Source organism: Morchella sextelata (genome assembly GCF_020137385.1).
Source record: "Morchella sextelata strain SCLS chromosome Unknown scls_7, whole genome shotgun sequence".
NCBI lineage: Eukaryota > Fungi > Ascomycota > Pezizomycetes > Pezizales > Morchellaceae > Morchella > Morchella sextelata.
This window is the reverse complement of record NW_025408622.1, coordinates 312,857-329,351: the sequence shown is the minus strand read 5'-3', so window position 1 is coordinate 329,351 and position 16,495 is coordinate 312,857. Positions and strand designations below refer to the sequence as shown.

Below are 16,495 nucleotides of genomic sequence, written 5' to 3'. Positions count from 1 at the left end.
AAAGCACTACATGGCAGCGGGTGTGGGGGGCAAGGGGATAGTCCAACTTTTACTTACAAGAATGTTGATGCGAAAAAATCACCTAGGAGCTACAGCACTTGGATTGTAATTACTACATGTACTCAAGTGGGATTCTGTACAAAGGTTCAGCAAGGTAGATGAGGATACTGTTCAATAACCGTGAATATAGGTGATGACAGCGGCTGCGGATGGCGATCTAGGCATCTTTACACAGGACAACGAAGGATTCACTGATCCCTCCCCTCAACTCCTCACTCCACTCCTCGGAAGAAATAAGTTACAGAACCGTATCTCGCAGCCCCCCCCCCCCCTATATGCAGTTTTGGTGTATTGGTAGCCCATAATTGATAATATATTTTAAAATTACTGTAAGCTACCGCACTTGTGACCCAGGCGCTCTAAAACTCTAGATACACGCAGTGATATAAAAACCAACTCATCTCACAATCTCCTTCTCCAGCCCATTCTTCCCAACCTCCACAAAGTCCAGCAACACACACGCATACACCTCCCCCGTCCTCGTATTCCTCAGCGTATACCTGACCGGCTGCCCATCCCAATACTTGAGCAGATTCAGCCCATACCCCGGCAAGCGAATCTCAAAGTTCGCAAAATCCAGCCACGGCCCAAAGAAATCCAGCCCATACCTCCACCCCTTCCGGAACGTAAACGACTCCCTCTTGGCCCGCTCCAAGAAGAACTTCTTCCTCGCCCCCGCCGCCACCGGGATGCCCGCGGGCTCCGCCGCCGCCGCCATGTCCTCCTCCAGCACCGTGTCGCCGCCCCAGGCCTCGGCCGCGGTGGGCACCTGCATCTCCGTCTGCACAACGTCGCTGATCTCCGCCTCCTGCGGCGTGCTAGTGCCGGGCGGCGCAACGGCGATGACGTTCATGCTGCTGAGGACGCTCCCCCACACCCAGGGCTTGTCTTCGTAGAGGTCGCCCTCGAGCCCGGGGTCGATCCACTTCCCGATGTTCCAGAAGACGCCGAAGCCGTAGGGCAGCAGGTCGCGGATGGGCCGGTCAAAGTCGTTGCCCCAGACGAGGTCGGCGCCGTTGATGTCGGCGGCGGGCGTGAAGAGGAGCTGGAAGGAGTAGAGGTCCTTCTCTTTGGCGTGCGTGGGGTGCGTGAAGTAGGGGTGGGTCGGGGGGAGGGGCTGGCTGGGCGGGCTCTTGTAGGAGGAGAAGCGGATGTGCAGTGTGGTTGTGGAGGCGGGGGTGCTGATTGTGAGTGGCGAGGAGGTGTTGACGGGGACGGGGGTGTGGGTGCGGCGGTCGTAGGTGGGGCCAGCGGTGACGCGGAGGCGGAAGTTTGCGGCGGACATTGTGGGTGGGGATGGAGTTGGGGGGAATGGAGAGTGGTTTTGGGGGTTTGGGGGGGGGGGGGGGAGTTGCGGGGTATGTGGAGCTATATATACTGGGCCCTGGCTACAGTGTGTGAGACCCCCCCGCCACCGTGATGCTGGGGGTGAAGCTTGGTGGTGTTGAGCTGTCTGAGTGAGATGCAATCTGGTCGTGATGTCATTGGCGGGCTTATCGATAAGCGAGACATTTGGGCCCCGGGAGGACTAGCCGGGAATCTAGGGTCGTTTCTTGGCTACGTGTGGATGAATGCACATGTGATAATTCAGACAAAACATCGGAAATCAAGTGTCAGACTTTGGTTTAATTTGATTCTTTGCGAAGGAGTAGAGTGCAGGTTCAGTCTCTATTTCTCGTGGTGCCACACGCGTCGTGATAATAAGCAGCACCAAGAGAGTAGTTACCCCCCCTTGCTTTACAATAATGGCCTTGCTGGCAAGAATATGTGCTCCATTTCTAAATCCCACTTCTCAATCCTGCTATTTGCAGAAAGAGGAGTATACTCACCACTCCATGGTGGTCAGCCAGGATAGACTGGATTCTTGGTTCGACCAGAACAACATCTTTACTATTTGTAGCAGCGAGTTGCTGTCCACGCCTCAAGTCACCTCTCCACCACCGACCGATCCGTAGAGTAAAGCCACAGCTCCGAAAAGGGGGGGCACAGCAATGATTCTTCCTAGACCCTACGTACCCACAGCACAGGGAATACATATACCTAGCCGCAGCTACGTTACCAGTCTTCTTTCATATATCTCTGCAATCGTGGTCCATGTATCCACACACACACTCTACTCTGCGCTACTCTGCGCTGCTCCGCTCTCGAACATGTACGTCTAGTCCTGCCGCCAGGGTAGGCAAGTAAGTCCACCGCCAATATTCCATTCCCCGCCGATGGCCTCGCCGGCTTTCGTACATACCACTAAGCCACTGCCTGGACAGCCTCAGCAGAGGTTACGCTGATGGTGAAACACTGCCGTAGCTACATGCACGTAAAGCCTGAACCCGTAGCTAGGATGGGATAGGATGGGATGGGATGGGCACTCATCAAGCTATAGCTACGTAACAGTAGTCCGTTGTATATAACACAGCTGCAATGGAGCTATGTATTTATCTATATGGGGGGTATACAAGTTCAGGGTGGCTACTGTCCAGAAATCAAAACATACGTATGCGTAGTGTGGGTAAAGAGTAATGACCGGCGTGCATGTTTTCGGGACATCACGTGTTTTTGGCTGCGCCGTGGTGGCGGTGAATTGGGTGTGGATGGATAGATGGGATGGGCTTCTTTACACTAACGTAGAGGGGATACTTGCTTACGGGGACCTAAATTCGGGAAATTGATTGATAGTGTATCACCAGGTCCGTGTCGCACCGCACTGTCACATAACACACATAACCTACACCACCAGCAGCAGCACCCGCGCACCACCCACCTGCCATACCCACAACCATTTATTTCATCACCCCCTATCTACCCCCTCTCCCTCTCTCTACGCCACCACCTTCCCATCCACAACCTTCACCTTCCCCCCCTCGACCTCCACCGCGCCGCCCGGGCTGTCCGCCGTCCGCGCCGTCAGCACCTCAACCCCATCCTCCGTCACCAGCAGCGTGTGCTCAAACTGCGCGCTCATCTTCCCGTCCGTCGTGACGGCCGTCCAGTCGTCGGGCCACGTCGTGTCGCGGTACGTGCCCAGCGAGATCATGGGCTCGATGGTGAAGCACATGCCGACCTTTGCCGTGCCGACGGCTTTGTTCTTGGCGTAGTGGGGGACGTCGGGCGCGCAGTGGAAGAGTTGGTTTACGCCCTGGTGCTGTGTTAGCCGTGCGCCGGGGAGTGTGTGTGTGGGGGGGGGGGGGGGAAGGGGGGGGTAATACGTGTCCGCAATACGCCTTGACGACACTGCACCCCCTCTTCTTCGCAATCTTCTCGATGAGGTCTCCGGGCGACTTGAACAGCATGCCCGGCTTGACGAGCTTGATTGCCTCGTCGAGGCACTCGCGCGACGTCTCGACGACGCGCACGGTGTCCTTGTTGGCCAGCGCGGCGGCGCCGACGTAGTATGTTTCGTTGAGGTCGCCGTGTAAGCCGTTGTGGTAGAGCGTCACGTCGATGTTGATGATGTCGCCGTCGGCGAGCGGGCGCGAGTCGGGGATGCCGTGGCAGATGACCTCGTTGACGGATGTGCACACGGACTTGGGGAAGTGGTTGTAGTTGAGCGGGGACGGGTAGGACTGGTGTTATGCGTGTTAGTAGCAGTAGTGGTTTTTCTATATAGTATGGGGGGGAGCGGTACATCGCGGTCAATACAAGCCTGATGCACAATAGCATCAATCTCATCCGTCGTGACCCCCGGCTTCACCGCGGCCGCCGCAATATCCAGCACCTCCCTCGCCAGCCGGCACACCTTGCGCATGCCCTCGCACTCCTCTGCGCTCAGGAGGGTGATTGTGCGGCTGCTGCGGTTGGTGCGGTTGTGCGCGTTCTCCCTGCGCGGGATGCCGTCGAGCGCATATTCGGGGCGCTCGATCGTCTTTGGCAGCGGCCGGTCGGGCGTCAGCGGGAAGCGCGCCGCCAGCGGGTAGGTGGCGCGCAGGCCGCCGGTGTACGGGTAGTTTGGGAAAGGGTCGTAGGTGCCGCTTACTGTGGGCGGCGTGGGTAAGCGCAGGTCTCGCAGGGTCTGCAGGAGGGTGCGGGTGGAGGGGGAGGAGCTACCTGCGGGGGGTTTCTTGTGGGCGGCTTTGTGCGTGGGCTGGTGCGTGGAGAACGTGCGGGTGGGGGTTAGCGGCGTTCGGGGGAGCAGGTAGCGGGGGGGGGGGGAGGGGGGACGTACCCAGCTGGTTTTGAAGCAGTCTTGTGAGCAGAAGAAGGATTCTTTGCCGAGTTTGAGGCAGTTGGGGCACTGCAGCGTGCCGGCGGCGTTTGCGCAGGAGACGCCGATGCACATTCGAGCGGTGACCATGATGGTATTGTATGGTATGGTATGGTATGGTGGGATATTGGTGGTGGTGGTGGTGATGGTGATGGTATGGTGTCGTGGTGTTGAACGGGCGTGGAGTCAGAGAGAGAGAGAAAGGCTCCAATGTCAACGGGAGGGGGATGGGCAGTCTTGAAATAGTACGCTCAGCACATTTCATGGTATTGGAGGATTCTGATTTGTCATCATGAGTCACGTGCTCTGACTCATTTTCTCTCTGTTATTTATTAGTCATGTTTTTCTATTACTTACATGTATACGGCTATGATTTACTATCTTTTGTGTTACCTTTCTTTAGTATAAATACATGTATGGTGTATTCTCCCCTCTAGTTAGTTGGAATAACACGCTCAATCACTACACTTCTCTACATACATTTTCTCTAGGCAGAGCCAGAGCCAGAGACGTGCGTGTGCTTGGCAAGGGTCCGGGTAGACAGATACCGGGAAAAAGCAATCATCGGGCTATTGGTAATTCTCCATCTGGAAATATTATATGTTTTGGGCTTTGCGTACATGTATGTATCAAGACATCGAATTAGAGCCCATTACAGTTTCTGGCCGATCCCAAGGTTTTGTATCCAGGCACCCTGGAGTAGATATTGGGGATCTCGCTGAAATGCAGTGGTGAATAAACAACCTTGGATCCAGTAGCTTCTAAGGATAAACTTGAAATAAAATCGCTTGTGAACATAAGAACTACATGTACGTGCTCTATAGCTGCGGGTTTTAATGGTATTAAAAAATCAAAAACACAAACCTAGCAGGTGCACCCATATGTGCATGAGAACAAACACAAAGCCGCGTATGTCTACTCGTAATTTTTTGGCGTTTCCGGACTGGACTGGGTCTGCATACCACCAAAATATGGTTGTTCTGCACGATTTTCGCCCATATGCAGACCCAGTTCAGTCCGGAAACGTCAAAAAATTACGAGTATATCTGCAGGTCAACTCCACAAGTTCTCAAGGCGCACACGATAAAACGCTACCAACCACGACAATCACCGCCTCAATCCTACTCGCACTCCCAGTTGATCTCGCCACCACATCAGAGACACCCACCCGGGCCAGCTACTCGCCTCTCCTCATGCAGATTCGGACATTGACATCTAACGGCCGGTACATGTCACTGTCGCGGGACCACCGATTCTTACTGTCTACATAACTTATTATTGCTAGAGGCTGCGCCTGAAATACTTGGACAATGTAGTACGCACACACCGTCCGGATATCTCGGGGTACGGTCAAGTCGCATACCATATCGATGCCCCAGCTCCGAGTCTAGCTGGGGGAGGGAGTCAGTCGGCATCTCGTCCCGTACCGAGACAGTGACTTGGCGACTGCTATTTTCTCAACACACGCTATGGGCAGTACAGTAGTTATGGTATCAGTGCTATAGTGAGAAAAGCTTGAAATAATAGTTTGCAATCTACGTACTCTAGACTCGACCAGTATCCAAAGACAGATCAAGTCTTCCCGCCCAACACCGAACCCATCGGCATCATCATCTCCCACCGTTTCACCCCCCCCCCCCCCCCCCCGGGCGGGCGCCACCCCTGGTCAACCCGCCAATCGTTACATCACCACACCCGTGAAACAAGGCCCCCTCCCCCCCAAATTAATCCCCCACACCTTCACACAACCTAATCTCCCTCAGACCCAGATCGTCCAGGACGTTTTGTCACCGCCCACCCCCATGCCCATGTATACATGCCCGGGATTACACATATTAGATAACCTGGAGTTAATTCAGCCTCCGTCGAGAGAACCCGCTGCGCAGGGCTGAAGAGGATGCCTGGGGATGAGAATTTAGGCTTTGGGCTTCGGGATTTGGGATTTGGGATTTGGGTCTGCATGGGCTATGTAGGGCCCTAGGGAGGGAGGGAGGGAGGGAGGGAGGGAGGGTATTTTCGGTACATACCTTGGCACTGGCTATGGTTGCGGGTGTCTGCTGTGGCTGAGGCCTAGGGAATGTATCGTATCGTATCCTACTTTTGGTGCGATACGGGAAAGCGTACGCGTCAAAGACAGTTTGCTCCGGCGGAAAAGAAAGCTTCACGACATGTAGGTAGGGTACAAACATTGTACCTCCTCGACACAAACATTTAGACTCGTTAGTTCTTACTCGGGAGACACCATGTCTTCAGCTGAAGTACCGTATACTAATGTATCACGGACATTCCAATTCATCACCGTCGTAATCCACCATCACCATACCTCCAAGCCAAGCCCCGGCAGACATTTAAGCTTCCCTACCCATCCATTCGCTCCAGCCACACCTGCGTCTTACTGGCCCGAAGGCTGAATCTCGATTACCACCAGTCCGTAGGGCTGAGGGTTTTTTTTTTTTCCTTCCCTTTCTTAGTTTTTCCTTTTTGACAACTCATGAAGGAGGGGTTTTTTTTTCTTTCGCTCTTGGCTGGGGAGGAAATATATGTAGTTAGTGCTTACTCTGCTCGGGGGGGGGGAAGATCAGGGAGAGGGTTGGATTAGTGTTTGGTTCTGTTCTGCCTACATACCTACTCGCCCACGTGTAGGGTGTGTACCTAAAAGTGAAAGACGACATGATAGAGATATTTAGATTGAAGAAGCTAGGGATATTCCCCGAAATTACCAGCCCAGTAGGGTGGTGGTGATGTCGGCATACCCACCGGTACGCGCAGCCTCTGAACCCACTGTCACCAGAGAAGGGTTGTTGAAGCTTCAACGATGATCTCGAAAACGGGAGAAGCACAGGCCCTTCAACCATAACATGACAGCCTGCCTGCCTGCCTGGGGTAGGTGGGGGGGGGGGAGGGGGCTATTCTTAGAAACACAGACAAGACACACACAGAAAGTCGTCGCAACCCAACACCCACACCTCACACCGCCGCCTCTGTGGTTTGGCGATGTGTGATGGCTGCACTGCCTTTGCCTTTGGCGGAATGGGGACCAGGAGGGCGCCTGCCTGCCCCCCCCCCCCCCCCCCCCCAAAGTGAGGAAAAGTGGGAGAGAAAGTGTGTGGGACGCCTGCCTGCATGAAGGGGCAGGGATCAGCCATGCGATCCCACCAAACAAAAGTCATCATGGACATAGGGACGAGAGATACACGGAGGGAGAGAGCAGCAGCGAGGCTGAGCATGCCATGCCATGCCCTTCTTTCTTTTCTTACAATAGGTAATACCTACCTTACCTTGCCCGCATACATAACTTGCTTACCCTTTCTCTCTCTCCCCGCTTCTTCTTCCCATCCGTTCCCATCCTTATATAAGTATCTTCCACCCTTCTTTTTTTTTCCAGATCTCATTTCCCACACTCTCGTAGTAGTTGATTGATCTTTTATTTTTATTTTTTTTTCCCTTTCTCTCGTTTCACTACCCACTGTAACTGAACCAAAGCAAAAACCGTCACAATGGGTAAAGCCGGCCGTTTCGCGTGTATCCTCACGCCCATGCTCTGCACGCTCGCCTCGCTGGTGTGCACCGTCCTCGTGCTCGTCGGCGGAACAAACAAGTCCTCGACCCTCGCCTCTAACCTCTACTTCTTCTCCGTACGCATCCCCCCCCCTTTTCCTTTCTTTTTTCCAATTTCCCCCCATAATCATCATACTAACCCACCACCTTACAGATCGACACCCGCAACCTAACCCTCAGCGAGAACGTCGACCTGCCCACCTCCTTCTTCGACAACAGCGTCAAAACCGGCTTCGGCAACCTCACCGCCAAGGACCTCAACCTGGCCGACTTCTACACCTCCTCGCTGTGGAACTACTGCTCGGGCACCATCGATGCAAACGACAAATGGACCGTGGCCGACTGCGGCAAGCCCAGCGCCACCTACAGCTTCGACCTCATCCAGATCCTCAACGCCAGCATGACCGCCGACGAGCTCGACTTCCCCGACTCGGTGCAGAAGGTCAACAAGGCCGTCGGCGCCGCATCAAAGGTCATGGCCGCAATGTACGTGCTCGGCCTCGTCACGGGCGTCGTCACCTTCGCCGTCGGCTGGTTCGGGCTCTTGTCGAGATGGGGCAGCTGTGTTACGACCATCCTGGCGGATGTGTCTTTCTTCTTTTTGTTGGTGGGGAGCATCATTTCGACCGCGCTCTACTACACGATGCGCACGGTGTACGATAAGGCGTTTAGCCAGTTCAACTTGGTGGCCGCGACGGGGAACAACATGTTTACGCTGACGTGGCTGGCCGTGGCGTTTGCGCTTGCCGCGAGCGTGTTTTGGATGTTCTCGACGTGCTGCTGCTCGGGCAAGAGGGACCGCGTGATGAGGACGGACCATGGGAAGACGAAGGGCTCCGGCGGTCACAAGTATGAGAGGGTTGCGGCGCCGTATGTGGGTGGCAGTGGGTCGGCGCTGCCGATGTCGTCGGTGGGGAAGCAGCAGGCGGCGGGTTTTGAGCCGTATAGACATGCGTAGATAAGGGGTTTGGGGGGGTAATGATTTGAAATGAATGAAATTTTTTTATTTTATTTTGAGTTACGGATTGGGGTGGTTGGGTGGTTGGTTGGTTGATGGGGGGAGGGGCTCAAAAAGCTGTGGTTTGAATTGGGTTGGGTTTCTATCTACAACTGGGATGGTGTTTTTTTTTTACTTTTTGTTATTTTCTTAACTTTTTACATGAGATGGTTTTTTTTTCTCTCGGTGTGAATGATCGGGTTCTTTTTTTCGGGATATCGGTCGGGTGGGGAGGGAATATTGGGTCTTTCGCTAAGGTTTTGATATCAGAGTTCTACATACTTCTTCTGTCTATTACGACTTCTTTTTTTTTTTTTTTTTTACTAAATAGTAAGATAAAGGCTTCAATACAACTTAGTGCTCTTTACTTAGTACCCGCGATCGTTTTTGTGTCTCAGTTATTTTGCAAGCCCGTTTTAGCCCTAGTTTCAGCTTTACTGTTTATCTTTTTACTTTTACCGCTCACCCGATCATGACAAGAAGAATCTTTCTTTCAGCATGGTATCGGTATCCGTGCGGTGCGGTGCGGTGCGGTGCGGCTGAGAGGCTGAGGAGGGCACGGTGAGAACCGTTCCAGAATAAAGTACATGATGCGTGCGGCAGAGTACATATCTACAAGCACAGTAAGAAATGATTGTGAATATATACCTAGCCCGCAGAGTCGGGCTAAACCGCTTTAGCGAGTGAGTCACAGCATGAGATGTTTTGCTATATACGTTCGACGGTTGATACCTACATGTACCTTATGGATGAACCTGGTTTGCAGAAGGAAGTACCTTATCCAATGTGTGGATGGACGGATATTGGGGCTATTTGACGCTGAGAAATATGTGTCAGCGTTACTGTGCTTAAGGCTACAGGGGTGTTGTGCAGATGGTCGTTCAATCACGAGGCGTCACTCGGCCGATTGGTAGGTTTAGCGGGGTTGGCATGGCAGTACTGAGGCGCCGTGGTTTGGCTCGGACTTACGTGAGGTTCTGTTTGTTATTTTCCTTTGTCAGCACTTGCGGGTTGGATATGTGCAGCTCTTCAGCTTGGTATAAGGAATGAGGGGGTGGGCGACTCAGCTGCTTCTCTACTCTAGATAGAGACGGGAATGCGATCTAGGTAATCGGTTCGGTTAGCTTTAAGAAGTGTGGGAGGGGCTATCTTGGAGCCTAGAGATGGGAAAAGATAGAGTGCTTACTACCAGCCCAGTCTTGGATTGCTCAGCCACGTTGGCTGCGGGTTGGCTTGAACCATGGTATTGACAGTTACACTCTGTGTGCCTGGCGGCTAGAGAGCGGCACAAATTCTTGCCAATATCGACTACCGCCCTGACAGGTTTTGCAAGGAGGAACTGCGCATGCGGGGTTGAGAAATTTGTGAGAACTAAAACTCTTCTGATTGGCAGCCAATCAAGCCAATGAATTTCATGATTCAATCCAATAGGTGAGGTGAGAGCCCTAACTCAATGCCAGAGACTAATATGGCGTGGTAACTGTGCTGTTTGCAGGTGCATATATCGAATGTGTGGATAAGAGCGGTGATAGATTGTAAATGTCTCGAACCCGAGTCGATAAATGAATGTGGGGAGGGACTATCAAAGATCAGTGATCAGTGAAGCTAACCCAGATCTATGAGAAGAAGCACTATCAATTGTCATCACTCACAGGATCAAACAATCGTCGGTGTCACTCGCGGCAGCAGACAGTCATCAAGCGACCCCCTACAGCCCTACCACGTAAGAGAAACTCCTCCGTTGGCGATATCCCGAGCGAAAACATGACTAGTGGTCTGCGGAACATGGGCCGTTCAATGTATCTGATGATTGAAAGATGAAAGCGCTATTGGCCAAAAGGTGGAAGGATGATCCCAAGAATTCTTTATGTCTCTATCCATATTAGCTACGTGTCTTGACATGTGTTATCTTGGAACATCAACGTCATCAAAGCCGCACCCCTCCGCCCAACTGCGACTCTCTGCATAGAATCCAAAAGATCACGGCTAGGATGTGCATGGTATTACAGTCGTTTGCAGGGCCTATATTGGGTGATAACTGTTAAAGACTCTCTTGTGATGGAGGAGAGCTTTGTCCTGGGCTGTGATCGTTATCTTTGAAGTTGACTTCACTCACCAGCATGTGTCAAGGTCTGCAGAATTTCTCTAGTCTCGTTTCAGGGTCAGGGTAATACCATCAAACTCTAACTTGCCGGGTTAGATATATCTCACAAAGTTAATTAAGTCTGCCGGCTGTTTATCACATTTTGAAACGGCCAATCCTTGACGCAGTCCGAGTTTCGAATCAGTATGTGTTTCAAGGCAGAAATGGGATTCGTTCCTTTATTTCAATGCAAAAGGCACATTTCTGACCTGGCTGCAAGGCGGAATGTATTTAATCCAACCACTCTGGACACGGTTCTCTCATTAATAAATTAACGTGCAATTTTATGTGATGCTCAACCATCTTGACCGGCTCCCATTCAAACACTCGATTATAACTCTACAAACACTCTCCTTCAAAACCAAACCTCAGACCAATTCGAAACCCACCTCACCCCTCGATTCATCGCGAGTGATAATCGATGACGATAAGGAGATCTACCCAGCGCCAAGTGTCGATGACGTGAACCAACACCTCTCTGTGCTTGTATGGAGTGGACAGACGCGGTCACAAAGAACTCACTACCTAACTTGCGAAAAAAATAAAATTGTTATTAATAGGGTCGAATTGATTTGATTACATTTTCCCCATCTCACTCTTTTCACTCATTCACCTTACCTTTTTTTTCCCCCGGTGCCCCTTGCTCCCCTATGATCACGCTCTTTGTGTTTTGCTCGTGAACCCCCCCCCCCAATACCCCATATTATTAGGTTTTTGAGACAGTACCAACCCACGCCCCGTCTGTGCCAGTCTGTGCAACGTAACACACAGACCCGACGCGACTTCCCGGAGCTCGCTGCGACCTTACCTCCAGCCTTGTAAGCTCCCCACTCCCCCCCCTCTCAGCCATGCTCTGCTCCCCAACTAACACCACCAGTCTCTACCTAACCGCCTCTCGCAATGGGTGTCACCGGCCTGTGGACCATAATCCAACCGTGTGCCCGCCCTATTAAGCTCGAAACGCTCGCTAGGAAACGGCTCGCCGTCGACGCCTCCATCTGGATCTACCAGTTCCTCAAAGCTGTCCGTGACCGCGAGGGGAACGCGCTACGGAACTCTCACATCATCGGGTTCTTCAGAAGGATATGCAAGCTGCTGTTTCATGGAGTGAGACCAGTGTTTGTGTTTGATGGAGGCGCGCCGGCCTTGAAGAGGCAGACTATCGCTGGCAGAAAGTCAAGGAGAGAAGGGAGGAAGGAGGATGCAAGAAGAACTGCAGGAAGAATCCTAGCTTTGCAGGTGCAAAGAGAGGCGGATAGGGAGAATGAGAGGAGAAAGAAGAGGGCCAAGGACAAGGAAGAGGGATGGACAGATGTCACGCACCATGAAGAGGAAGAAGAGGAGGTTATCCCAAAAGATGTAGTCTATGTGGACGAGTTAATGCAAACACCAGAACAAATCAAAAAGAATCGACAGGGCGCGTTTAGAAAAACCGACCCTTACCATTTACCAGATCTAGATACATCAATAGAGAACATGGGCCAGCCAAACGACCCTCGAATCATGTCGACAGAGGAGCTCGAGGAATACGCACGCCAATTTCGAGGCGGGGAGGAAATGAGTCTCTACGACTTCTCCAAGATTGATTTTGACTCGCCCTTCTTCTGCTCACTCCCTCCAGCTGATCGCCACAATATCCTTAATGCTGCTAGACTCAGATCACGCCTACGGATGGGTCTATCGAAAGAACAGCTGGACGCAATGTTCCCCAACCGCCTTGACTTCTCAAAGTTCCAGATCGAGAGAGTCAAGGAAAGAAATGAGCTGACACAGCGTCTCATGAACCTCAACGGTGCCAATGAAGTGAACACACTCGACATCAGCCGAGTCGCTGGTGAACGAGGGAGGGAATACGTCCTTGTACGCAACGATGGGGTAGAAGGCGGTTGGGCTCTAGGGGTAGTCGGTCAGAAGGGAGATAGAGAGGGTGAGCAGGCTAGACCAATTGTGGTAGACACCACAGAGAAGCTTGAGGAAGACGATCCCATGGATGACGATGAGGATGATTTTGAGGATGTTCCAATTGAAGGGCTGAATAGACTGCCCAAAATACATGTGGGGTGGGACAAGGAGGAAGGATCTGAGGAGGAAAGAGATGAAGCTTTCAATCCATTCGAAGATCCGGAGGCGCAAATGCTTCGACGGGCGATATATGAGAGCCGGAAAGAAGCTTTTGGCAGTGGCAATTCCCGCTCAAAAATTCTCGGAAAGGGCAAAAGCCCAGCTACAATATCACATAACCCGAACCCATTATTTCTGGGCGGAGATGAGGAAGAGGATGATGATGATTACTACAGCAACCCATTGTTCGCTCAGAAGCATACCTCAAATACCCTTAGCGATGAAGAGGAAGAGTATGAAGGACAATACCCACACGACGACGAAGTTCTACAGGAAGCGATACGAATGTCACTCGCAGTACCAAGTTCGAGTTCAAGCTCGCATCATATAAGTAATGATGACTTCTCAACCAACGATATCTTCATCGGCCGAGATCTCAGTGATATCGCTGAGGAAGAGGAAGAAGATGAAGAGGAGGAGGAGGAGGAGGACGATGACGATGACGATTCTATAATTGGCAAAGGCAAGGGCATAGCAGTGGAAAGACGATATATTCGAAGAGAGCTGGTCCCGATTCTGCCGAAACCCGCAGATAATGGTGATGATGATCTCCAGAAAGCGCTGGAAGAGTCAAGACGTATGCAGAATATGAAGCCAAGTGATTCGGGGTATAACAAACCAGGACAGGGGAGCGGAGCCTCTGCTCCTACCACTGCTACTAGCTTTATGGCTCCGGCGCCGACCCCCTCGAACCCCTTCGGCGGGTTACTCCCGTTCGAGTCGTTGGATTTGAGTAAAAGCAAAAGTCTCTTGACCAAGAAGAAGGAACCAGAGAAGAAAGAAAAACCTAATCCGGATGAGCCGAAATTAAAACAGAAAGAGAAAGAATGTGGACGAGAGAATCCGGATGAACCATCGCTGCCACTCCCGCCGTGGTTCGTCGGCGAGACAAAGGACCTCAAGGAAGAGATGCAGAAAGCGAACCGTGAGAAAGAGGAATATACCCGCGAGAAAAGGCTAGATGACGAGAGAATCAAGAAGGAAAGGGAGGAGAGGCAAAGGCAAGAAAGGGAAGCGCTTGAAAAGCAAAGAGAGGATGCAGTTTTGATCGAAAGCTCAGACGAGGATGATGTGATGGTGCTGGACTTTCCTACAAACGGGAAGAGCAAGATGGGCGATATAGCTGATAAAGCTCGAGCTGTACCCCCAAAGACTATCCCTGAACAAGCCAGTTCAAGGAAAGGCGGGGAATCTGCTGTGGGTAGCAGCGGTGCTCAAGGCAGTGACCATGAATTGGAATGGGAAGATAGTGACTACGAAGAGGCTACGGCGGAGCCATCAGCACCTTCGACTCACGATGTGGCACGTCCAAATGCTGCAATGGCACCAGGGGACTCGCCCCCACCTCCAGACCTCGAAGAGCCGGATTTCCGCGATGCCACGCCGCCTTTCGAGGACGAAGAAAGCGTCTACTCAGACCCCGAAGAAGACGCAGAGCTCTTCCAATCCCTCGCCGCCGAGACAGAAGAACACGCCCGGTTCGCCGCCGAGCTGAACAACAAGTCGCAGGAACAGGTCCGCGAGGAATACGAGCGCGAGCTCAGATCACTGCGTGCACAGCAAGCTAAAGATCGCCGTGATGCCGACGAAGTCACCCAAGTCATGATTCAAGAATGCCAGCAGCTTCTTAAGCTCTTTGGAATACCATACATTACTGCGCCCATGGAAGCTGAAGCACAGTGCGCCGAGCTCGTAAACCTCGGGCTTGTGGATGGGATTGTGACGGATGATTCGGATACCTTTCTGTTTGGCGGCACGAGAGTGTATAAGAACATGTTCAATCAGGCCAAGTTTGTTGAGTGCTACCTTGCAAGTGATCTGGAGAAGGAGTTTAGTCTAGATAGAAGAAACCTGATCCGGATCGCACACCTGCTCGGGAGCGACTATACGGAAGGGCTGCCCAGCGTTGGCCCGGTCACAGCACTGGAGTTGCTGGTTGAGTTTTCCGGCGAAGACGGCCTAGTGAAGTTTCGCGACTGGTGGACCGCAGTCCAGCAAGGCACCTCCAAGCCCGCAGACGACGCAAAGAACAAATTCAGGAAGAAATTCGTAAGTCCTCCCCCTCCATCCCCTACCAAACACCGTGGAACAAAGCTAACGACCCTTAGCGCAAAAACGCCACCAAGATCTTCCTCCCGCCCTCGTTCCCCGCGCCCGAGGTAGACGAAGCCTACCTGAACCCCGAAGTCGACAAGGACCCCTCGCCGTTCGAGTGGGGTGTTCCCGACCTCGAGGGTCTCCGCGACTTCCTCATGGCCACCATCGGCTGGTCGCAAGAGCGCACCGACGAGGTGCTCGTCCCTGTCATCCGCGACATGAACCGCAAGCAGGCCGAGGGCACGCAGAGCAACATCACGCAGTTCTTTGACGGCAGCACCGGCGCCGGCGCGTTCGCCCCCAGACGGAGGGCCGAGAATAAGAGTAAGCGGCTGGAGAGCGCCATGCTGAGTCTGCATGAGCAGGCGGTGCGGAAGCGGAAAGGACAGGAGGAGGAAGAGGGTGGTGGGGACGACGGCGACGGCGACGGCGGCGAGGAGGAGGAGGCGGTGGAGCCGAAGCCGAAGCGGCAGAAGCGGGCGAAGCCGAAAGCGAAGCCGAAGGCGAAGAGAAAGAATATGGCGGACGAGGACGAGGATGGGTATCGGGATGACGATGAGGGGGGAGTGGTGGTGGAGAACGCGCCGAAGAGACGGCGGAGGGCGGCGAAGATTTAGTAGTGGCTGGTGTACCCGGTTGGCAGAATGTTGTTATAGAAGTACTTGTATTATAATTTTTTTGTGTTGCTCATGTTTCTGGTTTAATCGTGAGCCACAAGGTTTTGTTCTTTTCCCGGCCTGCCACGATGGCTGCTCTAGTGTCCACTGGATACCTTTTTCAGGCATCTAAGATTATAATTTAAATACATACATGTGTTGTGCTCATCATGTAACAAGGTCCAGAAATACTATGTAGCACCGTCGCTCGAAGCGAGTGATATCCCGTGACGGATTATATGTGCTCTAGTACTGGACTGGTGGGCTTCTTCACGGGTGATCACTCGTGCCATCAAAATTCTAGTCCTCCTGTTCTCCACAGCGAAGAATACATCACCTACTCTAGCTATGTAGACAGACCATCCTCCTTTTCCAGAGTACAGCTAGCCACGAATCGATTTCTTCCAGCAATTACAAATAATCGAAAATCAATTAACTGAAGTGTGAAGTGCAATCAACCAAGCAAGCAACTACTCTACTCAAAGTCGAACGCAAAATAACCACCGTACCCACGCACACATCCTCCATATCCTCAGAGGACCAAAAACAAAAATAAAAAAGAGTAAAAAAAAAAAAGAAGACTCAGGATAATCCATAACCCCATCACAGCCCATAAAGCGTACACTCTTTAAAAAACTAATCGTAAAAAAGAAAAAAAAGAAAAA

The 16,495-nt window shown here is 52.3% G+C and overlaps 4 protein-coding genes across 4 annotated transcripts; 2 read left to right on the top strand and 2 right to left on the bottom strand.

Moving 5' to 3' along the window:
• Nucleotides 1-457: 457 nt before the first annotated feature.
• On the bottom strand, nucleotides 458-1,345 carry H6S33_011766 (uncharacterized protein; the record flags this gene model as incomplete). The annotated part of the gene is made up of 1 exon (XM_044843655.1): nucleotides 458-1,345. The coding sequence occupies one exon, from the start codon at nucleotides 1,343-1,345 to the stop codon at nucleotides 458-460; it is 888 nt and encodes a 295-aa protein (XP_044695434.1).
• Nucleotides 1,346-2,875: 1,530 nt separating this feature from the next.
• Nucleotides 2,876-4,348, bottom strand: H6S33_011765 (uncharacterized protein; the record flags this gene model as incomplete). Its single annotated transcript, XM_044843654.1, has 4 exons — nucleotides 2,876-3,193; nucleotides 3,264-3,620; nucleotides 3,683-4,138; nucleotides 4,220-4,348. The coding sequence occupies 4 exons, from the start codon at nucleotides 4,346-4,348 to the stop codon at nucleotides 2,876-2,878; spliced, it is 1,260 nt and encodes a 419-aa protein (XP_044695433.1).
• Nucleotides 4,349-7,755: 3,407 nt separating this feature from the next.
• Nucleotides 7,756-8,774, top strand: H6S33_011764 (uncharacterized protein; the record flags this gene model as incomplete). Its single annotated transcript, XM_044843653.1, has 2 exons — nucleotides 7,756-7,893; nucleotides 7,971-8,774. The coding sequence occupies 2 exons, from the start codon at nucleotides 7,756-7,758 to the stop codon at nucleotides 8,772-8,774; spliced, it is 942 nt and encodes a 313-aa protein (XP_044695432.1).
• Nucleotides 8,775-11,856: 3,082 nt separating this feature from the next.
• Nucleotides 11,857-15,791, top strand: H6S33_011763 (uncharacterized protein; the record flags this gene model as incomplete). Its single annotated transcript, XM_044843652.1, has 2 exons — nucleotides 11,857-15,126; nucleotides 15,186-15,791. The coding sequence occupies 2 exons, from the start codon at nucleotides 11,857-11,859 to the stop codon at nucleotides 15,789-15,791; spliced, it is 3,876 nt and encodes a 1,291-aa protein (XP_044695431.1).
• Nucleotides 15,792-16,495: the final 704 nt, after the last annotated feature.